Here is a 27,962-nt window from a genome sequence, read left to right as displayed (position 1 = left end):
ACGTCGGCAGAGCCTCGCGTAATTTCCCATTCTTACCGTCACAGGATACAGCAGATATCCGACATCATTAACTAGTTATTCTCTATTTAATTTGTATATTATGTCATCGAAAAGGCTCTATTGGTGGGAAACATTTTACAGTGGCTGTAAACTCAGGACTGTCCCCTTAACCCACTCCCTTAATCACCCCTTCATTTCCTTGCATGGCCAATGTAAAAATGCAAGCACCTTAAAACAAATCCTGGGTAAAGGTCTGAGTGTATGATCAGTATGATCATCATCACCTTACTTCATTTAATAAAAAACCCATAGGAAATGAAGGAAATGTTTTATTTAACGACGCACTCAACACATTTTATTTAGTTATATGGCGTCAGACATATGGTTAAGGACCACACAGATATTAAGGGAGGATACCCACTGTCACCACTTCATGGGTTACTCTTTTCGATTAGCAGCAAGGGATCTTTTATATGCACCATCCCATAGACAGGACAGCACATACCACAGCATTTGATGTACCAGTCGTGGTGCACTGGCTGGAACGAGAAATAGCCCAATGGGCCCACTGTCGGGGATCGATCCCAGACCAACCGTGCATCAAGCGAACGCTTTGCCACTGGGATACATTTCGCCCCTAAAAACCCCAACAAAAAACACCATAGCTACATCCCTCTGTGTACATGTAGTGTCAGTACAACAACCCTACAAACAATGTAATTCATTCTCTCTGTCAAATTACAATTACTTATGTGATGGCAGAATAAGCAATATGACATATGACCAACTACAGGACATAAATACCAGCTGACAGTGTTAACAACAACATATATGTACCAGTAGGATAACAACTTGGTCAGTTGTGCGTGTTTGTATATTTATGTCATCTGCATTAAATGGCCCACTTTACTGGTGTCGTTTCTCATACAAGATGGCAAGTGGACAGAATGACAAATGGATTTGTGACTCAGGGAAGCATTCTGTTAAATGAGGTAAATAAAATGTTGTGTCACAAATGACGTAAATTGTTGCGATGGTAATGATATGTATGTATATGTACTTATCATAATGTTCTGTTTCTTTGAACTTTTTACACTGAATAAATCATTTGGTTTTAAACAGAGTTAAGAGTTTGTTTTGTCTTGGTTAATGACACCACTAGAGCACAATGATTATTTTTATTAATCATAATCTACTGGCAAAAAAACCCCCAAAACAAAACTATATTAGTAATATCAATGCGATCGATTCATTTGAAAAAAACAACAAAAGACCAACACAACAATGTTATCCCACATTAGGAGTTCACTTCAATGAATATTTATTCTTTTTCAAATATCTTGAATCCTTTATTAAAATATAATATTTGTACATTGATCGTTTCACCAATCTGGTTCAAAATTGAGTTGGCTTATACAGTGTTCTTGCTGGGTGAAAATTAAAGGAGGGCGGCCGCGCAGCACCACACCCTTCAAAAAAAAAAAAAAAAAACACAACGAAAAGCAAAACAAAACAAAAAAAAGATAAAAAAATAGGGGGGGGGGGGGGGGGGAGAGCTTGGTGGTTACCATGTTGTTGTGTGTTGATAGACTTTGTGGAAAGACATACTCCTTATTTTGATTACAAAAAGTTTATACGAAATACAAGCAGACTCGTCTTTTAACTGAACCGAAGATGTTATTGATCTGATATTCACGGGCAGTTCCGGTTTTGCTGAACCAATCAAAGTTTTAATATTATTATTTTAATAAAGATTTCAAGATATACGAAAAACAAAAAAGACATTTGTGTAATCCCCTAATGTCGATTTTTTAAATTTTTATTCCCATCTTCATCGAAATAGAGGCTGTTAAAAATACTATTAAATTATGTTACGGTAACCGTCGTAAATGTTTCGTCAGTTGCTTTTTCGTACACAACGCGGCTCGTTTCCTTTGATGTCCAGTGGGCAGACTGATTGTTGTGGGTTTTTTATGTGTGGAAAAAAGTGTGCATTTGGAAATAGCACAGATAGGTGCTGGAAAATATAGTAGAGTGCTGGAAAATAAAGAGGGGCGCAGAAAAATAAAGGAGGGCGGACGTGAAAGGAGGACGGCAAAATGCAATAGCAGGACGGGCCGCCCCGCTTAAATGGAGCAGCGAGAACACTGACTTATACATGGTACCAGCCTTTTTCAACCAGATATTGAGAGGCAAAATATGGGGTCAGCATATTCACCGTCCAAAATTTAGAGTAACCAAGACAGGGGGTTGTGACCCCTTTAATTTTATACCCTGCGAGAACACCGAAAGTACACATGATTTATCTATGATCTGATAATATGCTTCAGCAGGGAATCAATTTCAAAGTTAAAAGTTTGTTTTGTTTAACGACACCACTAGAGCACATTAATTTATTAAATGTAGGGTCAACTCAAACAAGAGCCTTATGTGTTGGAAAGAGGGAGAGAGAGATTAAATTTTGTAAAACCATCCCCACTCAACAGACAGCAATATATTTTTTATCCAGCAGCAAAACACAACCATCAGTAAAAACCGGCCTCAGTGGTGTCATCGTTAAGCCATCGGACATAAGGCTGGTAGGTACAGGGTTCACAGCTCGGTACCGGCTCCCACTCAGAGCAAGTTTTAACGACTCAATGGATAGGTGTAAGACCACTATACCCTCTTCTTTCTCACTTAACTATTAACAACTAATCCACTGTCCTAGACAGACAGCCCAGATAGCCGAGGTGTGTGCCCAGGACAGCATGCTTGAACCGTAATTGGATATAAGCAAAAAATAAGTTAAAATAAAATCGGTAAAAGTTTGTTTTGTGTAACGACACCACTAGAGCACATTGATTTATTAATGATCAGTTACTGGATGCCAAACAACTATCAGTACAGCCAATGACCAATGGTAATTTATATCACAATAACAGCAAATGTTGCTGGTGATGTCATTAAGTTCAAGCTCTGTGCTGGCAAATGGCAGTTTGAGTTAAATGAAAATGACAGTAAAACTTCACCCAATAAAATGTGACTCACCTTATGGGCAGTGGCACCTAAACTGGCCAGCGTTGCTAAGCAGTCTACATCGACTTTACGACTGTATGTCTGACCACAGATCAAATACTGCCTGAAAATGTTAAAAGATAAAAGATTAACTGAACAACAATCCAAAGGCAGTCACAGCAAATGATACCAAACATAGCAATTCTGATTGTTGCACTAAAGCCAGTACTTTGATCAGCTGAATTATAGTCTACAGCTAATGCTAACGAATAACACCAACTCAATTGAAAAATATTTGTAAGCAAGTTACTAATAATACTACCACATGGTTAGTACTTTTTCAGGGTTTGAATTATGATTTTTTGTACCAATACTTTGATTTGTTGAATTAAAATCTAAAGAATAACACTGAGTCAGTGAAAAAGTCATTTAGAATATGTTACTACCACTACCAAGATTATTTAATTTTATCGGGGTTTTTTTTTATTTTATTTTTTTACTTAAAACAATCCTGAAATGACTTTGCCTGCAGCAGTTTTAAACTAGCAACTCTTGTTAAGGATTGTTTTTATTTCTTTTACATTCATCAGGGTATGAACAAAAACAAATCTTCCGCAAATGAATTTTTCTCATACCAAGATGAACGTAAAAGAAATAAGACAATCCTTATAATTAAATTTAAAACATAATTATTAATAGTAACATTAAAAGTTTGTATTTTATGTGGAATAATTTTTTGGTCCATAAATAATAACGCTTGATAAGACAAAGTACCAATATAAAATGACATCATCAGATATGACGTTCCCCGACAACGCATTTTTCACGTTCAGTAGGAAAAGGATTTTGTGCAGGACAGTGTTATGAGGTAAGTAGGATATGAGTTCTGTTCATGACGACATTTGCTCATTTATCAAACATTCATTTACACTTCCTGCAAGATTAAATTACATCTTCTTGCATAATATCTAACTTGTGTTGATTCTACAGAAAAAAGTTTAAAATGTTACACGAAAGGGGTTGCATGATTAAAAACTATCAGATTACTACGTTTCGATATTGTAGTTATTTGGCTCGGTTCGATAACGGTGTAAATATACCGTTATCAAAAGCATCGCCAAATAATCAAAACGTAATAACCTGATATTCTACATGACTACATGTATGAACGTACCTGGAAAATCCAGCAATTTCTGTAACTCGCTTATCCAGATCAAACACCTGTAATTAAACTTGATAATACACAAGCTAACCTCATTACTTAAAAAAAAGAGTAGCACAAACTAAAATGGAGGGAAGAAAACTTTGCGAAATGAAAAGGCATTAAGAATATTTCTCTAACTAAGCTTGCAACTGGCAAATTTAATCAGAATGGAGAATTTATTGTAACTTTTGTAATGGCTACATTTTATAGATTACATTACTGTAATTATATTGTATTACTGTATTATATTGTTCAGCTTAGCCACCTACTTTGAATGAACACCCTGAATTATTAAAAATATACCTGGACTTTGACTCAGAAATAAAATACAAAATGAAATGTGAAAAAAAAAACAAATATATATATATATGTATTTTACTTTATGATAAATTTAATATGGTAAAATTTATTAAAAAAATTAAAAACCTCAATCGACAAAAAAACTAATAGGAAACACTTGTAAAGAACAAGGGAGACAATTACTAACCATCATCGTTTGGACAACATCTTGAGAACAAATAAGAAACAAATAATAAAGAGAAGAAATCCCACCTTTTGTACATCACCATCAAACAGAGCGAGAAAGCTGGCTTGTGTGCCTGTAGTGCCTTTCACTCCTCGGAAACGTAAGTCGTGGTTAGCCCGTTCGAGGTTACGCAAGTCCATCAGTAAGTCCTGGATCCAGATCGATGCTCGCTTACCAACAGTTGACAACTGGGCTGGCCTGCAGAGAAAGAGAGTTTAATGCTAGGCTCAGACTACCAAATGCCAGCAGAAAGTTGGTCAACTGGACGGATGTGTTGTAATTACCCCAACTCCCAATAGGTGTGCTCAGACTGGAAGTCGCATTGAGTTGTAATGTGTGATCAGACTAGCAGCAAATGTTGGGCCTGAAATGCAAACCCTGCAACTGCAGTGTTTTTCATTCTGTGCTAAACAAAATTTGCTATGAACTATATTGGATTATTTTTTCCTTACTGTTAAAAATAAAATATATAGTTTGTTAACTGAAAACAGTGTAAAAGTAAATATTAAAACAGTAACTGCACTGTTATTACTCAGTGCCATCAGGCACAATCGAAAATACATGTTAATTACCAATCGAAAGTTCAGACAGAAAATGTTTTGTTAACATTCGCGAACTATTTGATTCATTCCCGACGTTGCCAATTGATTTACTGTGAAGCACTTATACCAGTCTAGCGGACTTTTTCTGCTGGGTCTGGCTGAACTCAATCCAGCATTAAGTGAGTTCCAACTAGGTCATTGAACTAGGTCACTGAATTGTTGACTGTTCATAGCAAGTGCATTGCACGGACCACTGGCTTGCAGGAGGATGACAGCTTATACATTGCTGAACTGTGGCTGTGGTGAATTTCGGATGTTTTATTTTCAGTAAAATGTTCAACATACATGTACACTCCTACAAGCCTGATGATGAAATATTTCTAGATATACATATATAAAGAGAGATCGTTCCCATAGTTAAATACAAATTTCTCCATCATTTATATTGACAAAATATGCTACCATTTTCTGGTGCTGAGTGGCCTAATAATTTTTTTTTTTTTATTTTTTTTTTTACGATTACTTAGATTTGAAGGGGGAACATTCAGTCTTGGTGATAGATTTCCTAACAGAAATTATGCCGTTATTATGGAAAATTATTTTTATTCTATATCGCATTAAATATATTCTGACACTTTGATGTAATAAATTAAAAAATAAATATTGAACTGGCACATCACTGCAGACTGACTACTCTGTATATGATAAATTGTCATCCTCTTACAACTCCATTTTTCTTGACTGTACACGGCATTCACGTATTAACTGTTAAATCATTTTCAGTCCATGAATACCGCCACACTGGTTTGAATAAATTTTACAGCATATTACCAAACAAAACAAATAACAAACTTATCATTCAAATTTACTTACAATCCAGAATTGCAAACCTGATAACGGTAAAATTACTGTGGAAAACGCAGTGGACACTATTTTCTCTATGACAATTTTTTTGCTGTGGTCAGTTTCTTAAATGCAGGGGTTGAACAGTCATAGAAGTGCTGGCAATTGGTAGTTTGAGCCTACTATAAGTTGTCATAAAAATATTTCTTGCCTTCTACAAAACGTTTAAATAGAAAACTGGAGTGTTTTCTTTTTAGATACTTCACCTGTCCTCAAACAAATAATCTGAGGACAGGTGAAGAGGAAAAGACCAAGGCTTGTTTGGACTTCAGATGTAAGGAATATTGGTACTTGCATAAATTGTTTAATGACGCAGGGTTTCTAGATTATGGTAGCACCACTCCCATGACTAGTGACATTCAATGTTGGGCTAGTAAATAACTAATATTGCCATGCCCAATGGCTAGTGACATTTTGGGGTCAAATGTTGCAATTAAGTTTATTTTGTAAATATGAATACATGCCCCCCCCCCCCCCCCCCCCATATGTTAGTTTTTAAGCTATATATCTCTCTCTTTAGGCGACATATCCAATTTTTACTATTATTTAGTAAAATTGTATTAACTTAAAGTAAAGTAGGACAAGTGAATTTTTAATCGTGGCTAGTAAATTTTAAAATAACGGATCCCATGGCTAGTGGATTTTATAAAAATTCTAGAAGCCCTGAATGACATCTAATACATTTTACACTACAGCCATTTCATATTGAAGATTAGAAAATTTTGCCTTGTTTTTTCAATGTTCACATAACCTGATGAACCCAAAAGAAATAACAAACATCCTTAAAATTAAATTTGAACATACATAAAAAATAAAAATACTATATTTTTTTTTTTTTATTGTTTTGTTCTAGAACAATAATACTACATAATAATACATAGCACCAATATAAAGTAATGTCATTACACGCTCCATGAAATGTTGGTCAAGAATTAAAAAAAATTGGCTTGCTATGACTGGACCAATTGGATAGCTTTGAACGATAATGAATGCAAGAGAAATCTAATAATAACAAAATAAGAGGATGGAAACTAATAAATTGTGTGGGTTATTTTTTAGATGGCTGCATTGGAAGTAACTTACTTACTGTAAGTGTGTGTATGAAAGACATGGAAGTGATTTTTGTTCTTCTGCAAATGCAGACAAGCGATGAATACACCGGGCAAGCTGTAATAACAACATCACAAACTCATCAATATGAAAACAACACAATTACAGTACATGACACAACAGTGAAATCAACATAACAACCTATGGGTGTGTTTTTTTTACCTCCGCTAACACATCAGTGAAATCAACAAACCAACCCATGGGTGGTTTCTCAGTCAGTAATGACCTCAGCTGACACAATAGTGAATTCAACACACCAAACCATGGGTGGTTTCTCAGTCAGTAATGACCTCAGCTGACACAATTGTGAATTCAACACACCAAACCATGGGTGGTTTCTCAGTCAGTAATGACCTCAGTTGACACAATTGTGAATTCAACACACCAAACCATGGGTGGTTTCTCAGTTGGTAATGACCTCAGCTTACACAACAGTGAAATCAACACACCAAGCCATGGGTGGTTTCTCAGTTGGTAATGACCTCAGCTGACACAACAGTGAAATCAACACACCAAGCCATGGGTGGTTTCTCAGTCAGTAATGATCTTTGCTGACACAACAGTGAAATTAACACACCAACCCACGGGATAAGTGTTTTGTAAACTGTTACAACCAATAAAGTTGGTTATTTTTTCTTCTACTTGAAACAAAACATTTTTTTCTCCAGGATAAATGGCACCACGACGTTTATTAGCAGCAGACTAGGGTTCTTACACGCAATCCATTAGGTAATCCAGGCATCAAAATAAATCATTTAGGTTACCAGGTCTCTTCACAAAATCTTATTTAACTAAAACCACAGCACCAAACCTTTGATTAGCTGAGTGTTATTTAGATACACATACTGTATCATAGCAGTGAGAACAATGATATGAATGGACTGCAAAGTATCGGATGCATTGTTTATTTTGAACCCTGAGGTCGATGCAAATATGCCATGTTGCTGGTTAATTTCGATCCTTGAACTTCATTATACTACTTTTATATGTGACTCTGACCACACCATTCATATAGATTGCATGGTATCAAAGAAATTAGTTTGTTGTCAAAAATCGATCTGCACCGTCAAATATTTACGTAGTAAAAACAGTTGCAGCTGTGATTGGTATTAATATGTGACAATGATTATTGTGTAAATACTATTATCCACTGACAATAAATAAATACACTTTTATTTGTTATACAGTTTTTATGCAGCATACACTAGAGGTTGAAACTAGTGCAGGGTACTCCCACAAATGGAACTGTGATTTTCAGAAAAAAATCAGGGTTGCTGATAAAACCATTAATTAATTTTTTTAAATGGTATGTGACCCCCCATTTTCTTGTGAGGTGGCATACTTTTTATCGCCCGAGTGTATTGATACGCTGCTTATATCATTTACTAGTAAACGTTAACATTATCGGCAACAGGAATTGATTTGGATCGTTGGAACCTATAGGCAACCAGTGAAACATGCTGAAACCTTCTAGCTGCCCACCTATGACTAGTTAACTTTATTCTTGGTGTGCGACCTGTATCTATGAGATATAGTTTAGACAGAAACTAAACCTTTTTTGTGCAAGGACACCTCAACATGTTTTAAACTACTTGTAGTTATTTTGATGCTTCATAAAACGATAGAATGGAAAGATAATTGAAGGATTATTAAATTACTTACACGTACAAGGGAGGCGACTCTGTATCGTAATCATTTATGAAATTCCACCATAAAACTTGTACTCAATTAAGTGTGCAGTGCTTAACGGTCTTAATTAAATAATTTGCAATTACAATTTTAGCACGACATAAAAAATGGAAAAGTGGATTCTTACAATTCATTAAATAAATTTGGTTCATAATATTTCTCACATTTTTAAAAAAACAAATCACACACAGAGACTTTTTATAACCTCGGGGCTTTGGACTGCATTAAAGATGAGGCGATAAAGGATGTGCCCAAAACAAACAAGCACAAATTAAATACAAACATGCTAACCTCTAAACAATTCATCTGAAATTAACAGAATGCTAAACTTTAATTAGATTAAAATAACGTGAAATGCATTTTTGAATATGTACAACTCTTTACAAGCTATTATTAACATCAGTGCACTAAAAAGCCTGTTGTGCCCAACTTGGTGAGATTTAAAGCTCTGCCCCCACCCCCTCCCCAACCTCTCATTTAACATTGTAAATTATTAATAAATGAACAGTGTAACTGTCAAAATTTCAGAAGACTGAAAATCATATGGAATTATGGCACAGTACTTACTTTTGGAAGCAGAATATTAAAACCATCTCGCATCACAATGAGATCCTGAAAATGCAGAAAGTTCATTATCACAGTATCATTGTATCAATGATTAGTACTCGAAACATTCAGATCTATTTCAATAGTTTTTCTATAAAATTATTTAATTAACATAAAGGACCAAATCTAGATACTTAGAGAAGAACTAACGAGCTACGAGGAATTACAAGTTTTCTGTCCCAAGTGAATGGATGTTGTAAACATGAGCCTTTGGCAAGAGTTTTACAACATTCATCCACGAGGGACAGATAATTCTTAACTCCTCATAATGAGTTGGTTATTCTCTTTATTACCCATTATCACTTTTAACTTGTTTTTAATATAATAATTCAAACAAAGGCATCAGTCATTACTTCATATAACCGTATGCCTTTAACCTATATACTGGTACATGTACATCATATAAAGTATGTGTAATCTCATGATTGGAAACACTAAATGAATCAGTGTTTCTGCTAGAAAGAAATTTTTGGGTATAGTACTATGGAATTGAATGCAACCACAGTCAATATGGGGTATGGGGGCCTCCCCCAGAAAGAAAATGAGTTACGTTAATCATACAGTAAAAGCCTGTTTATGTCTTACACGTGTGTAACTACATACATTTATAATGCTTACACACCTGTTTATGTCTTACACATGTGTAACTACTTACATTTACAATGCTTAAACACCTGTTTATGTCTTACACGTGTGTAACTACATACATTTACAATGCTTAAACACCTGTTTATGTCTTACACGTGTGTAACTACATACATTTACAATGCTTAAACACCTGTTTATGTCTTACACGTGTGTAACTACATACATTTACAATGCTTAAACACCTGTTTATGTCTTAAACGCGTGTAACTACATACATTTACAATGCTTAAACACCTGTTTATGTCTTACACGCGTGTAACTACATACATTTATAATGCTTACACACCTGTTTATGTCTTACACGCGTGTAACTACTTACATTTACAATGCTTAAACACCTGTTTATGTCTTACACGCGTGTAACTACATACATTTACAATGCTTAAACACCTGTTTATGTCTTACACGTGTGTAACTACATACATTTACAATGCTTAAACACCTGTTTATGTCTTACACGCGTGTAACTACATACATTTACAATGCTTAAACACCTGTTTATGTCTTACACGCGTGTAACTATACATTTATAATGCTTACACACCTGTTTATGTCTTACATGCGTGTAACTACATACATTTATAATGCTTAAACACCTGTTTCTGTCTTACACGCGTGTAACTACATACATTTATAATGCTTAAACATTTCAGTTTAAGAAAAAAAGGCTTTGTAAATTCAGCCCTGTACATTTTTGGTTCAGCTATGTACAACAGTTTTACCGTATTGTCACCAACGAAAGCAGAAGTTGCCCCAAGGTGGATGACTGGTGCCGCGAGAGGGCAGCATGATGCAAACGTGTGTACATGAGCCATGACGTCGTGGCGGACGCGCTTCTCCTCCACAGCCGCTTCGGCGAAATCAATGTTTTCCAAATTACTCTCCAGCTCTTTGAGTTGTTCATCAGTTATATTTAACCCAAGATCCTGAAATTATCAAATCAATTATTTTCGGATTGTCTGTTATTTCTTTCCCCCCCCCCAAAAAAATCATCCGCAAACTGTGTGAATCGGAGAAGCCTTTCTCGCATAAGTTTGCTAATGATTTTTGTTAACAGCAAGGGATCTTTTAGATGCCCTTTCCCACAGATAGGAAAGCATATACATATATATATGCATTAAAATAAAAACTTGTCTACTCACCTAGACCCCTGTCAAATTTCTATAACAAGCAGACAACGCTGTTTACAGGTCGGTATATATTTTTTTTTTCCATAATTCTGGACAAAATATTAATTTTAAGTTTTAAAAGATGAAGGAAATAAAAAGTACCTTTTGTCAAATATATCACATAAAAAAATTACCGTTCGATATGTTTTATTTATTGTGTACGAAGCCAAAACAAGGGACCTTAAGTGCTAGCTCAGCCAAAATGTTATGCCTAGCCACTTGCAAATTTTATTTTTTTGTAAAAAGTGTCCAATGGCTACAGACAGCACGAGCCCTGATGAGTGGCGAAATGACCCCTTTGGAGGACAAAACTACACGTGAGGAAACAATCCAGGACGAAATCTGGATATATCATGGGCGAAACAACCCGATACTGATATATACCATCGACGTTCTAAACTGCGTTCACCTAATGACAAAAACACGGATACTACGTTTACCAAAATACTATTCTACATCTTTCACTTACGATACAAGAAACAAAATAAATTCCAATCAGTTAACATAAAAAAATTAACAATGTGGATGTAAAATAAATGAACTAGTAAAATATTTAACTGATTCATAATTAACACAATTTATACACTCACAATTATTTACAATTGTTATGAATGGATTATAAATAATATTCACTACAGTAAAGGCACACAAATGTAGCATACCTTTTACAGATCGAATTTCAAATTTGAAAACACATTCTAACAATAGGTGGCTTAAAAATCATCAAAACTAAATGATTTGGCCGTGTTGATCTAGCAAGTATGAGGTCATGTAACATACACCAAATGTTAATTTATCTTCCTCCATTTTAAATAAATTTCTATGAGTCAAGTGGACCTGATATTGGTCATTTTAAGGCATAAAGTTAAACAAAAACGACGTAGCAAAATTAATTAAAATAAGGTTTTGAAAAGTTTTGTATTGAGATACTTATCGTCAACCTCCCTAACTGCGTTATGCTTCAAATTTGGTTCACTTTGTTTTTTCGTGCACAGTTCGTGCAATCAACATCCGATTTGTTATCATCGGCATGTCGTTCATTTATGAGGTTTTTCAGAAAAGTAAGTATCTGAATACAAAACTTTACAAACCCCTAAAACCATTAACAGGGCTAGCTCTGGCACTCGCCAACTACGAATTTTATTTTAATTTGGCGAAATAATTTTATGTAATAACTGACATTTTTCAGAAAATAACTTGATTTCTGCAATTTTTGAAGTTTAATAAACAATTTGGCGAATTTTATTGCTCACCCAGAGCTAGCCCTGATTAATTTTACTAAGTCGTTTTTTTAATCCTTAAAATTACCGATATCGGGTCCACATGACTTGTAGAAATTGAGTTAAAACGGAGAAAGATGAATTAATATTCGGTGCGTGTCACCTGACCTCACAAGTGCCAGGTCAACATTTCATTTTTATGATTTTTAAGACCCCTGTTGTTAGAACTTGTTTTCAATTATTATATTCGATCTGCAAAAGGTATGCTATATTTTTGTGCCTCTATTATAGTGAATAGTATTCATAATCCATTCATAACAATTGTAAATAATTTTGAGTGCATAAATTGTGTTAATTATGAAGCAATTCATTAAAAAAATTATATTTTATAAACTATTCACTGGCATAAACATAATGCCTATCAGCATTGACATCAAGTGCTAGCGATGTGTGTTGATAAAACGCGGACCGGACCAGAACGCTTGACAACTTGAATTTTTTCTTTAAAAAAAATATTAAATTAAGTTTTTGTCAACTGTGCGTAGTTAAGAAACATATTTTGTTTATGTAGTGGCCTTAAAAATGGAAAATGATGAATCGCACATGTGCGTTACCATAATTTTTGCAAACGCATGCGCCTGAACGCAGTTAGAAACGTTGCACTTTTTCCTGTTTACCGGAGGGCGTTTCACTTTTGTTTACTAGAATGGATTTGTTTTACATCCACATTGTTAATTTTTTACGTTAATTGGTTGCAATCTATTTTGTTTCACATATCGTAGCTGAAAAATGTAGAATAATATTTCCCTAAATATCGTATTCATGTCTTTGTTGTTAGGTGAACGTAGTTTGGGACGTCGATGGTACTTGTCTGATCTTTATTGTTAATGAAAATGTTCACTAACTGTGAAGAAAAATCTCAGAAAGGAACGACAAGCAGACGATAACAAATCGGATGTTGATTGCATGAACCGTGCACGAGAAAACAAACCGAACGGAGTTGGAAGCATAACGCTGCTTAAATGCAGTTAACTTAAAGGTCTCACTACACAGATCACTTCCGGGTGAGAGTTCATTCATCATGGTCCACTATAGTTCCTAATTGTGGCACATGTTATGGTTCACATATTCACTTCTAGGAAATGGTGAAGAATTAAAACAATATGTATGTTTAATGGTAAGCCTTCTGGCTGTATTTTGCCCATGTTATTTTGTAATATTGTGCATCGACCTTTTGGGACATGGGTATATAGCGCAAGTGACAGCCGGGGTGAATCAGTTAATGAACCACCTGTTCGGACCGGTACTACACCCAGAGGCGGTCATATAGCAAAAAACTGAGACGGAAATGTTCTCAATTTTGGGTGAAAATAAATGCTTATATAATGTATGTTTGCAATGGTGTATGTTGTTAGTGCCAACGAGAACCCGTTCTATGGGCAATCTTCGCTTGAAGTTGGGCAGTTTAACATGGGTTTCAATGGCAGATGACATCTGTGTAGTGAGACCATAATGTAAAACATCAAATTACTGTTTATCCCAAAATATATAAGTTTAGCAAGCCAAAATGAAAATGTACTAGTGTAGCATCCTTATAAAAGGTAATTACATTGATGTGGATTTCAGCCAAGTGTATGGGGGCCCTATTTGGGTAAATATTTCAAACATGTCAATTTTATTTATTTTTATTATTTTTCTTTTATTTTTCTTTTTTAGGGGTGTGTGTGTCAAAATGTATATTCTAGTATTCTTACATGTAATAAATAAATTGATCTGAGTGTCTAACACTGAGTTTCTCATTGTAAAAGGTCAAAATTCAAGGTCACAAGGTCAATATCCAAATTCACCCTAATTTCTGTGATTTTGTGCATAATGAATTTTTTCGAATGTACCGTCATGACACACAGTTTTGATGGTATTGTGAATACATAACATAGTATTCTACTATGAAAGTAGAATTTGTATCTGCCATTAATAATATGTGGATCTTCATGCTGAAATATACGAGTACAGCTCAGATCATGGGTACAGAAACTGTTACACCTAGGTCAAATATTAAACTTTGCACAAATCATGTGAAATGACACTAATTTACTGACTGATATCTAAACTATGTAGATTTATAACTTGCAGATCAAGAACATAAGAATTTTGCTCTTGACGGAGCATTTCATAGCAAGACATGCATATCTTCTGCTCATAACATGGTGTCTTGTGATGCATAGTAACTGACAATAAATAAGGTCATTTCACAATTAAACCCAAAAACAAACATGAATAAGTGGAAGACTATGTGAAGACACCAAAAAACCCAAATTGTGTATAAACTTAAAGTTTAGAAGTGACACTGTAAAATAGACACCGTTATGAGCAGCAGATTAAAAAAAAAAAGTTTCCAGGTAAAGAAAACTAACACCATTGGACATATACAACAATGAACACAATATGGTAAATGGAAATAGATTTATTCATCATTTATGATAACCCAAAATCAATAGCACACATTGAAGTAGAAAGACTATTTCAAATCACCTTCTGCGCATAACACAGACACTGATTATGCCAAAATACATCATAAAACACTGCAAATCATACTGATGTGACCCCATTTGACAGAATGGCTTAATCATTCCTAGGATGTGTTAGCTTGTCTTGAGTAATAATAATAAAAAAAAAAAAATACAATGTACTAGTATATATATGCTATAGACTTGTGACACAGAAAACCGTAAAATATGTTTTTAAAAACTGAATCTTTGTAATATTTCGAGTTCACTTTTATAATGAATATAAAAGATTGGAAGTAGAAGCTCTGTAAATATACTCAGCAGGATAATATTGCCTCTCAGTTAGTGTTAAGTTATAACATCTTACTTTAATGATTGGGAAAAAAAAAACAATAAACGAAATATTATGAGGAAAAAATAGTTGGCATTCACTGGAATAAAACTTGTAATTTGATCATTGGGATCCAATACTAAACAGAAATCATGTAGGCAATTTGTGTCTTTAAAAGAAATCCTTGGAACAGGCATAATGTCCAGGATCTTATTGGAGAAAAAAAAATGAGGTGTCCAATACATCAGACATGACATAGTGCTGCCCCATTTTCCTCAGGAAACGCAGCTCTGTTCCATCGTCATCAACACTTTCAACCTGCAAAATATGAAAATGTCACATTATATAACAAGCTTGTACAATGTACTGACAAAATGTAAACAGAAAAAACTCCACATTTGTTTCATGTTTGTGCTGTTGCTTCTGTTGTTTATCTTACAAGGTTTGTTGTCAACATCCAAATAAATTTTCATGAGGTTTAAATAACTAAGTAATTTAATCCAAAACTTAAATCTGTTTTGTACATTCCATAAAGTTTTTTTTGGCACAAATGGCAAAAGGGGGTGAGGGGGTTAGGATCGGTCAGGTAACCCGAGCCACACATATTATTTAATTTGGTCTAATTGTATTTTACTTCCAGGTTCCTTGTAATAAAGTGTTAAAATGTAAAAAAAAAACCCACTTTAAATGGTTAACATAAAATGATACCTAAAAGTTATGTTTATAGATAAAACAACTAAGTCAATATTTTTGGTAGCATTTTTTTGTTAAAGTTTGTGGTTGCTACGGTTATGAAAATGCCTATATAAATAGCCAACGAAAAGATGGATTTTGATTATTTAAAGTTTTTTCGGCCATAACAAAGACTAACTAAAATAATCCTCAAAAGACTGTTCAGACATCTGCTTAAAACTTTTCTGTTCAAAGATTTTGATTACCGAATAGAAGTACATCAAACACAAACTAAAAGAACTTTAACCCTTTTTTGTTTCACCATCAAAGACTACAAAAAACAAAGTGGCTAGTCTTGTTAACACATCTTTTAGAACAGGTGGCAATTAGGGGCAATAAAAATTCTAAAGGTAGACACAGGTGGGCCACACGGGTGGGAGGTGTTACTATACAATACATTCAACCTCACTTTGAATCTGTAGTATCAAAAGGATGTGGATTATCACATTGGTGATAATTAAAAGTTCAAAATATTTCAAAAGACAACATAAAAGGCTTTTTTCTAAGCTTTGTACTCTTGTACTTCAACAAATAAATGGAGTCTGTGTTATGAGCAGCATGCCATGAGTTAAAATTGAGTTAAAATTTACTTATTTATTACAAAAATTAGGCAGATATATTTCAAGCACTATTTCATTAATGTGGACCAACATAAAGCTGGTTTAATTAATTAGGCACATTGATTTGCAAACAATCACTTCAGCTCATAACAAAGGTTCCAAAAATAAAAATAAAATGGGTGTCTGTGTTATGAGCAGAATACCATGAGTTACAACTGGGTTAAAATTTGCTTATTTATTACAAAAATTAGACAGATATATTTCAGGCATTATTTCATTGATGTGGACCAACATAAAGCTGGTTTAATTAATTAGGCACATTGATTTGCAAACAATCACTTCAGCTCATAACAAAGACTCCAAAAATAAAATAAAATGGGTGTCTGTGTTATGCGCAGAATACTATGAGTTAAAATTGGGTTAAAATTAGCTTATTTATTACAAAAATTAGACAGATATATTTCAAGCACTATTTCATTAATGTGGACCAACATAAAGCTGGTTTAATTAATTAGGCACATTGATTTGCAAACAATCACTTCAGCTCATAACAAAGACTCCAAAAATAAAATAAAATGGGTGTCTGTGTTATGCGCAGAATACTATGAGTTAAAATTGGGTTAAAATTAGCTTATTTATTACAAAAATTAGACAGATATATTTCAAGCACTATTTCATTAATGTGCACAAACATAAAGCTGGTTTAATTAATTAGGCATGTTATATGCGAACTATCACTTCTGCTCATAACGAAGACGCGATTCTAGTGGTGAGAGAATGACCATCAAAAATGCATTTATCGTCATAAAATTTATCACAAAGTGTCTCAAGTAAAAAAAAAAAAAAAATATTAACAAAAGAAATACTAACCTTCCATTCGTGTGCACTGCTCGGTTATCAACCAAATTGAAGAAAAACGTCCCTGGATCAAATTGTCTTCCGCTCATAACATGTGTCAAAACCAACAGACACGAACGCAGATCAAGCTCTCTTTGTAAATCACAACGTGCTTGGCACAAACCTAGAACATATCACAATTTTACCCAAGTTGCAGCGTGTGTTCTTTCGCTCATAACGCACAGGACACCAATCACTTGCGAGTTATATATATGACCATAAATTACGTAATTTTACAATCACAAATCTCATTTTTTCCCGTGTACAGTACTAAAGTGTACATATTAAGCCATGTGGTCTTTGTGACGAAAAAACACTTTGTTGCAGTAGATACATGCGTTATCTAGCATTAATGTAAATAAGACACTAATGGTTATGAGCGGAATGTAGATTTATCGCCAGTAAAATCATGCAATTTACTTAAATATACATGGAAACAATTTAATGAGAAAATAACAAGAGTATTTATCTTATGTTAGGTAGTAGTTGTGGTCTGTATATTGCTTTTGTACATGGTGCATTTGTTGATCAAAATTTGTAGTCGTCATGATGTACAAAATGGCCATGGTTTTTACCCACTATTACTGTCGTTTTAGCTTTTTCCTGAACTTGGTGCAAACAAAACATAGCAAACTTTGCTCCTACTAGGTTCTATAAAGTCTTTCCTGGACATAGTTGTAAAAGCAACTTTGAAATTTTTTACATATCCTTTGAAAATTGATTTTTTGTTCAACATACACTCAGTGTACCCATGATCTGAGCCGTACTCATACAGAAAAAAACAGGATTTCAACACTTCATTATGAAACAATTGTTGCCCATAGCAACAATTGATGGAAACTAATATTTTTAATGAACTAACTAGATAATTAGCTTTTTTGTATGTTCCCCATATCAGAACTACCAACAAGGTCATACATTACCATATAGTGGCTGCTTGTTTGATGACCATCTATTGTGTGGATGACCAAGGAGTAACAATGTGATATGAAGTTTTATTGGATGGTATGGTGCATCTATCTTTTGGTGTATTGGTTAGAGTTCATAAGTTACACGGCTCTAGTATAGCTTTTCATCGTGTAAATGACCCAAATTATCAAACTGACTTCAAACCAAGTTTGACAAAATCGGTCACTAGACTTTAATTAAGGTCTCACTACACAGATCATTTCCGGGTGAGAGTTGATTGATGACGGTCCACTATAGTTCCTAATTAGGACTCATGTTATGGGTCACATATTCACTTCTAGGAAATGGTGAAGAATTAAAACAATATGTATGTTTAATGGTAAGCCTTCTGGCTGTATTTTGCCCATGTTATTTTGTAATATTGTGCATCGACCTTTTGGGACATGGGTATATAGCGCAAGTGACAGCCGGAGTGAATCGGTTAATGAACCACCTGTTCGGACCGGTACTACACCCAGAGGCGGTCATATAGCAAAAAACTGAGACGGAAATGTTCTCAATTTTGGAGTGAAAATAAATGCTTATGTAATGTATGTTTGCAATGGTGTATGTTGTTAGTGCCAACGAGAACCCGTTCTATGGGCAATCTTCGCTTGAAGTTGGGCAGTTTAACATGGTTTTCAATGGCAGATGACATCTGTGTAGTGAAACCTAGGCTAAGGACCAAGGACCTAAGGCTTAACGATAATCATAATGCTCATGTTATGGCTGGGTTTGTTACCTTTTCTGCCTTTGCCAGCCAAAACCATAATCTTCTCCACGTCGTAAACTTTTTCATTTCACTAAAATTGAACATCATTTCTTTACTGGCATATCTGGACACAAGCGGAGTGCGATATTTCATCATGTCTTCGGTCTCTTTCCCAACACGACTAGATTTTGCCGCCATGGTTGATCGGTTGTACATACGTTCGTCCCCTGTGTTCGGAGCACCGCAGAAACTCATGGTTGGTTGGTTGTTTGAAAATTCCTCCAAATAAATCTGTCAACTAGTGTTTCTATGGTCCATTATTTTTCTGTTATTACGATTTCCACCCGTAGGCAGATACGCCTGTTAAATGAACTTTCAAGATAACACCTTGCTCCAGTGTCTTCAAAACGTATATTTATACTTATTTTCGTACCTATATCCAATTAAGGTTCATACATGCTGTTCTGAGCACACACCTTAGATATGTGACAGTCTGTCCATTACAGTGGGTTAGTTGTTAATGACTAGTGAGAGAGACGTCGGTGTACCGACCAAGTCGTGTTTTACTTCCTTTTCGATTTACAAACACCAGTTCGTACTGAGATGTACATATTGACTTAAAATCAGTGGAGTGGACAGAACATGTCGATGTGTCTATTATGTAGTATTTTAACATTAAAACTGTGTTAATCAACGTTTCACTTTCACCATGTTTATTTCTTATTTTAAAATCATTCCACCTAAGCTTCAATTTCTTGTTTTACGTTTAAAACACCAGGACCGAGTTTAGCCAGACAGCAGAAAAACGTCCGCTAGACTGGTTTATGCGTTTCACGGAAAACCAAATACCCACGTCGGCAACCAATCAAATAGTTCGCGAACGTTAGCTGGCTGAACTTGGGACGTCTAAGAAATGTTTGGGTTTATTTACTTTTTATTTTTATTTTATTGTCTCAGATCTCAAACATAGCAATGTCAGGGATGGGAGCCCTAAACCACTGCTGTACATATCATCCACACACACAACGACGTACACACGTGCCCGGAGGTCCTCTGACACACACACACACACACACACACACACACACACACACACACACACACACACACACACACACACACACACACACACACACACAAATACACATACATACATATAAATACACACACACATACACACACACACACACATAAATACACACACATATAAATACACATACATACATATAAATACACACACACACACACAAATACACACACACACACACACACACACACACACACACACACACACACACACACACACACACACATATACTTGTGTTTAAGAAATGTTTGTTTCGCCTGTATACGTGCTTTCACTTGCTCGACTTGAGAATCTTCCATTAATTTTTTGTTTTGTTTTGTTCAACGAAATGGAGTTTTCTGCTGGGATGTATGCGCTCATTGGAACTGGTTGAACGCTAGGATGCTTCTTGTTTCGACAGCCTGCCTTACCAGGTTGGATTCTTTTTTAGCACGATTCCTTGCCTCCATGTAATTTTTCCGGCTGATTTTTGTCGATGATTGGCCACCCCACTATAAGAAGGAATAAGAAGCGGGGTTGACCCATGGCTAGTGGGGTTTTAAAAACAATTCTAGAAGCCCTGCTCAGAATGAGAAACGTAAGACGCTACACTCCCCCCCCCCCCCCCCCCCCTTTCCATCCGAAGCCAATCCCATACTGTGTAACGTAATGAAACGTCAATAGCTAATTTTAATGTAAACAACCACAAAGCACTTTACTGTCTTTTATCAAACACATATAAAAACATTTTTTTTACTAAGGTTAATTCTGAAAATAACACAAAGGCAAGGTCAGTAGTCGAGATATCGAAACGTACATGATGCATCAAAATGCAGTTACACATAATTGTTATAAAACAGTTATGTTATAATCAACCTCACGTCGTATTAAAAGTCGGAATAAAAGAAAAGAAAAGAAAATTTAAGGTATCAGTATCCCCCCCCCCCCCCCCCCCCACCCCCCACCCCCGCTTTTGACTACTATGGTCGATGTGAGACAACTGATTTATCTCCAGGAGGAATGCCACTCCTCTAAACTTTTGATTAATAACACGAAGCTTTTTTCCACTGGGATCTTTTCAGTTACCCTGCCTAAATGAAATTTTGTCTACAAATATGTACGTATGGGATGTCCATCCTGGCAAATTTATAGTATATTTGAAAGGTCACACTACCAGGCGAAGCAGTGGCGTAATGTAGGCGGGGCCACCGGGCGCAAAATTCTGGACTGGTGGAAGGGACTCGGGAAGTGCTAACGGTCCACTGGTTAGGAGGCGCAATACTTGCCTTTGTCTCGGGCGCTGGCAACCCAGTTACGCCACTGAAGCGGAGTGATCAGCTTGAGATTATCCTGTCATTGTGTCTAAGGCGTGATCAATGTCGCTGTCAATAAGGGTCGCTAATATCCTATTCAGATTACCTCTTATTCGCGCACTTCTACTACGGCTTACGATGAGACAAGACGTGTGCGCCTGCTCTCTCGAACTACCCCCCCACCTGGGGGGATTGATAGCCAGCTATGGAGCGTTACTGGAATACCGGGTCACGTATACCGGGTCACGGGCTTCCGTGACTTTGGTGTACGGGGACCCGGTACCACAGAAGAAAGGAAGGTGGAGGAAGAGGAGACGTGCGCCAGCGGCGGCGCAGGGGGAGACAAAACCGGCGGCTAAACCGCCGGCAGCGACTCCGTCTGCTGGATCGCCCAACGCCGCCCAACTGAAGAGGAAGACGAAGATGGAAGTGGTCTCGGCCCCAGTCATCAACGTCCCCTCTGCAGGAACCGAGGAAAGTGACATGCCGGACTCAGTCTTCTGTAGTTCGTCATACATCCGACCCGATCCGCCTGCCTTTACTTCTGGGCTTCCGGACTTGTCGCCGATTAAACCGGTGGCACCCGTTGAGACCCAGGCCCGGAAGACGGCTGTTGTTAAGAGGAAGGCGACCACTCCCCCGAGTGCCACTCCAGCCAAGCCAAGTCGCCCGACTCAACCGCCGAATCCAGATGAACAACCAGAGGGACCATGGACACTGAAGGCCGGCAAACTCCATCCGCGGTTCCAACAGCTGATGAAGATCAACATCGAGGACGTGCGCCAGCTCATTAGTGAGCCGAAACATAGCGCATACCTTCCGCTACCGACCGAGTCCGATGAAGGGGAATTTGCTGTCCATCGAGTCCAGGTGGACGTGGATATCACTGCAGTTTGCGTCACCGTTCGCCGGAAGGGAAGATACAATCAAGCGCTGCTACTTAAGGATATGGACAACCCGTCACTACATCGCGTCCTCAAAATCCTGGCGGGGACAGAGTACAGTCACATCACAAAGATGGTAGCAGCCTCTCCCTACCGGCGTGATCTTCCACTACTGGACGCCACCGACTTCATCGGCTCGCCGTAGCCCCCAACCTCCTAACAACCTTTACCTCCGTGAGTACTAACCTCTTGTATTGGGCTAGTTAGACTTTAAATGTTTTGGAACGCAGTTCAAAATTCTTATGTTTATTTTTTTATAAATAGTCTAACGCATTTTATTTTGGCGCCCGTTCAATTGCTCAAAATCACCTTAAAACTTTTCGGCCGAGCAGTCTTAACCTTTTTTGGCTAAAATTATAGAGTCCAGACATGTATCGGTATGCAGTACTCTTTGTAGACTTAGGTAAAAAACAGGCTTCACCGAGGAATCGAAATTCAGCCAATCAGAACACGGCTCCCACTCGGTGTTACTTCTTGTTTATGAAGTGTCTGCTATTCGGTCCGCGCTTACTAAATGGCTTTTTTCCAAATTCCGCCCACTTCAAACTTACCCCCCCCCCCCCCCCTGCTCCGGAGTCAGTCACTGGCGAAGTCAGACGCTAATTCCGTAGTGGGCGTGCCTGAACCTTCGTGGATAGGGGCACGTAAATATAGTTACCCATACCCATACCCTCTTATTCGGACAGATCCAGCTTCTCAAGAGCTATATTTTTGCACAACGCAACATTTTTCACATCTGCTGACCAGGGGTTTTCTTGGCGGGATTCAACACATCTCGTCCCTACCCAACCACTGGCGTAGGAAGCGGGGAGGGGGCACAATGGAGGCATATCCCCACCCCCCCTCCACACACACACCTGTAGCAGCAGCGATGGTTTTTATATATTTATACATTACATTGTATTTGTTTGTGTGTGTGTGTGTGTGTGTGTGTGTGCGAGTGCGTGCGTGTGCGTCCCCACTTTTTGGCACCTTTCTACGCCCGTGCCTACCCGAATATAAATCGGACATTGACTTTTAATTAACATACATGGACTAGTATATCTTTGGCAAGTAACATTGTCTCAAGTACAGTGCAATGGACTTAATAAAGCATAATATTTGTTTTCAATAATTTGCAAACTGCAGAATTTATAAATATGATTTTCAAAGTAGATTGTTGATGATGAAATACATTGTAAGCCGTTTTCCTGCTGATCTTAATTAGCCTATGTTTTTGTTTTGACAGCTGGTGGCACTGATGGGAATGGGATAAACGTTTCTCTTGGTCTCTCCCGTCACGCCCCTTCTCCATGTATCTCTCTGTATTTGAGTATGTCTTTTTTGTCTTTGTCTTTGTGTCTGTTTCTTTACTCTGTCTCTCTCCCTCTCTCCCCCCCCCCTCTCTCTCTCTCTCTCTCTCTCTCTCTCTCTCTCTCTCTCTCTCTCTCTCTCTCTCTCTCTCTCTCTCTCTCTCTCTCTCTCACACACACACACACACACACACACACTAACATATTAATTTTAACAATACGTCCGATATCCTAATCCAGTTCAGCATATTATATTATTAGCCCAACGGAAGACATTATATGAACTTTTCTTCTTTAAATGTTGTACATCAGTGGTACAGAACAGATTATGGTATCGGGAGTAATATGGATGCCTGTTGAGAATAATGACCTACGTTCCGTGACCTTGACACGTGACTACTGATCTGTCCTACTGACCTTGACCTACTTAGACTGGCGCTGACCTACTTAGATTGGTCCTGACCTACTTAAACTGGCGTGGAGAGTATAAGAGGGGTATTTTTGACTTAGTTTTTATTCGTTCGTCGAAAGGTCTGCAGATCAGATCTACGTCCATTTTACTTCATATGATATTCACATTTTTGTGGCTTATTATTTTGAAAGAAGAATCGAGATGCCAGTTACAACTTGTAAGTAACATCTACGTTGTGGCCAAACAGTGGAAAGGGGACACTGCCATTCACAAAAGGAAATTCGACAGCGACAAGGGGGAAAACGTTCCCCACCAAACGAGGCATCGCCCTTAACCCCAAGCAGTGGGTTGAACTGTGTACACATAAGAGCGACATAGATGAGACTATAGCGCTCTTAAAGCAAGGAAAAGAAGAGAAATTGTTCCGTCATCTTGGTGCCAACGTTTATGTCAGCGTCGACAAGAACATTGCAGGGTGGACATTCGTCAGTGGTGGTACGTGGACACGGTCCAGTCATCGAAGAAAGGGGTTTTCCTGTCTCTTCAACAATGGGACAAACTGAAAGGCTGTTTTGATGTGCTGTGTGACTTTGTGCCAAAACTGAATTCGGTTATACCTTGCTCTATGCAAGAAGACCACCAAAACCAGATGGGCTTCCTGCAGTGTCACTTCTGCAACCCAAAACAGATACCATCAATGGAGTTACTAAACGGACTTGTATATAAGGGCTATGTTTCTCTCCCAGGGTTCATTCGTGCTTGAGAACTCGAAGAGAGCAGACTTTTTTTTACTGAGATCATTTTGAGGGAACTAAGAAGAAGATGGCATCTAACTGTTCGAGACTGGACAATAGCAGCAGTGACGAAGACGACGTCTTGGTCTGCAAATGTCCAGAAAGACAGTAATAAAAACAAAGAAACTAAACCCACAGATCAAATGGATGCTGTCTGTGAACATATGGATGAACTTGAAGATGGTGAACTCGTGGATGAACCTGCAGATCAGACGGATGCTGCTCATGAAACAGTTGTTGCTCATGAAACAGATGTTAACAGTGACGATGACTGCTATTCGAGACATTACTTGTTCTGTCATGTCCCAAAATAAGACACTTCTGTACGCGGATGCTTGGTGGCCCATTCAGATGAGGTAAAAACCAAAAGAACTTGCCACGGCTAATGGTGTAACAATACATCGAACTATCGATATATTGCGATAGTCAGTGTCTCGATAGCAATGCATCGATAGTTAATTCAACTATCGATAACTATGGCAATTGTTTGCTCAACTATTGATAGTTTCGATAGTATGCATAGTGAAATCCTTTGACCTTGTGGAGTAAAAATAATCAGATATTCATCGTTATCCATCATTGCAAAGAAGTACCTCTGCGTCCCTGCTACGTCGGTGTCCTCAGATAGTGTTTTCAACAGCCGGCGATATTGTCACTGCAGTGATCGCAATTAAAGTCAAAACACGTGGTCAAGTTATTTTTTCTACAGAAACATTGGAAACCATAAAAATTATATTTATCTGCAGAAACCTTCGAAACCATAAATAAATGGTTAATAAGTTGATCGTTCTGCAAAAACATTGGACACCATAGAAAATAAAGCATAACAACAACAATGTGGGGTCTTTATATTATAAATTTATTAAATATGATTTCACTGCCGTATTACAAATAACTAAGTACAAACACAGACATGCAATACACACAAACACAAACATATGTACAGACACACGTACACTCACACACAAACACACACACACACACACATATATATATATATATATATATATATATATATATATATATATATATATATATATATATATATATAGGAAGATTGAAATAAATAGTTTTGTAAAATATCTATTTATATTACTGTTATCAAGCGATTTAAGAATTCACAATACTATTGCAATACTATCACAATAGTAGTTTAACTATCGCAATACTATTGTAATAGTAAAACTGACCGCAACAGTCATCCCTAGCCAATGCCGGTTTCTACTACACAGGAGACGATGATGGCATCACTTGTTACTGTTGTGGACTTCGCGTCTACCGATGGAAGAAGACAGAAGACCCAGTGATGGAACATTACAGACTCTCTCCAAGACACGTGTCAGACACTTGAATGTGTTTGTATTTTGTGTGCTATTTTTTCATGTTGTTCGTTGTAAATAAAACTGTGAATGTTTTGTTTTCTTATTTAAGCCCTGCGTCCCTGGGTGCGTCTTTGGACGTGTCCCTATGGTGTTGAGTCGTGACACTGGTAGAGGGTAATATTTTAGTGACGATGTTTCTTGGGAGCTCGCACGATGGCACAATGCTATTTGGGCTTGAGAAGAGGGACACTGGTCATATGTGTCACACATTCAAACACTCTTGTACCATATCTTTATGCGCATACGTCAGAAGGTATATAAGTAAAAGGGTAACGATGTTCGTCATTTGAGGTAGAACCTTCAGAGGAGCAACATATCAGATCAGTACAAGCTGTACGTTCCCGACATGGATAAGTGGACCCGTTTCTAATACCTCACTACAAAATTCAGCGTGGTGGAAAAAGTGAGATCATGTACAGTGTGGATCGATGTCTAGAACTCTATGATCCCACGTGGAAAAAAGTAAAAGAGGAACAGAACAAATCTTCAACACCCAGTATCGTCATGGTCTCCCCAATGCAACAGGTGGTAGAGCAAGCCAAGGCCGATTTGAAACGGAAATAATAAGAACACCACCACTAACTAAGTGGTACGGGTTGGAAAGCCCCGAAACGGGAGAAACATTTCTAAACAGACTATAAAAGGAGACACATGGGCCAGACGTCATTTTTAGTTGAGTATTTGAACAGACAAGATCATGAATCAGTGTCATATTTGCGAAAAAAAATATACCATACGAAATAAACATGGACTTTTGGAATCTGAAAATAAATCTTCCCAGCAGCAGCAGCAACAGCAGTAGCAGCAGCAGCAACAACAGCAACAGCATCCCCTAAGATTGTTACATCCCTTCACTATGATCGTGTGGGGATCCTCTTCGTGTGGAAAGACATTTTTGGTATACAAACTGTTACGGGATGGTACAATCTTCCCACCGCCTCAACGTATCATCTGGCTCTACAAACGATGGCAACCCCTCTTTGACATCATTGGGGCAACAGTTCGAGTGAAATTTGTTCAAGGCATACCCGAGAATTTGGAAAAGGATCATTATTTGGATCCCAGAGTCAGAATTCTCATCGTATTGGGAAATGTACAAGAGCCGTCGCCCGATCTGGAAAACGAAGGCATACGTCTGATGATCAAGCATGAATTCGACATCAATCGTGACTTTCGAAAGCAAGAGGAAACGCTACGAAGTTTGGAAGTATGGAAGTTATTTAAAGACACCTACTCTCGCTTTCTGACATATATTAATTACTTTGGCCAATTCTACAGTCGGTGAATCCCAACAGCAATGAGACCACAGATTCGTTCTAAATTAAATCAGTATCATTCCAGGATCAGCGAATATTTGGATGAAGTAGATGATGACGATACCGATGATGATTCCAGTACTAACGAAGATAATGAAGAGACATGAACACTAATAATAATATTCACATGTCGCCCTTAAGG

The 27,962-nt window shown here is 37.1% G+C and overlaps 2 protein-coding genes across 2 annotated transcripts in view; one reads left to right on the top strand and one right to left on the bottom strand.

The window, feature by feature from the left end:
* The window catches only part of LOC121378271 (adenylosuccinate lyase-like), a 36,188-nt gene extending 16,642 nt beyond the window's left edge, over positions 1–19,546 (bottom strand). Inside the window, exons 1-7 of the mRNA XM_041506354.1 lie at positions 19,332–19,546; positions 10,948–11,151; positions 9,539–9,583; positions 7,260–7,339; positions 4,754–4,925; positions 4,172–4,218; positions 3,031–3,121 (exon numbers count right to left, since the gene is read on the bottom strand). Of these exons, the coding sequence (XP_041362288.1) occupies positions 3,031–3,121; positions 4,172–4,218; positions 4,754–4,925; positions 7,260–7,339; positions 9,539–9,583; positions 10,948–11,151; positions 19,332–19,517 (825 nt within the window). The 5' untranslated portion in view covers positions 19,518–19,546. The remainder of the gene's footprint in view (positions 1–3,030; positions 3,122–4,171; positions 4,219–4,753; positions 4,926–7,259; positions 7,340–9,538; positions 9,584–10,947; positions 11,152–19,331) is intronic.
* Positions 19,547–21,818: 2,272 nt separating this feature from the next.
* LOC121379511 overlaps positions 21,819–27,962 on the top strand; it is a 52,569-nt gene continuing 46,425 nt past the window's right edge. Inside the window, exon 1 of the mRNA XM_041508155.1 lies at positions 21,819–22,798. Within this exon, the coding sequence (XP_041364089.1) occupies positions 21,819–22,769 (951 nt within the window). The 3' untranslated portion in view covers positions 22,770–22,798. The remainder of the gene's footprint in view (positions 22,799–27,962) is intronic.

Source organism: Gigantopelta aegis, chromosome 8 (genome assembly GCF_016097555.1).
Source record: "Gigantopelta aegis isolate Gae_Host chromosome 8, Gae_host_genome, whole genome shotgun sequence".
Taxonomy (NCBI): Eukaryota; Metazoa; Mollusca; class Gastropoda; order Neomphalida; family Peltospiridae; genus Gigantopelta; species Gigantopelta aegis.
Note: the sequence above shows the minus strand (reverse complement) of the source record. Positions and strands in the feature narration are given on the sequence as shown.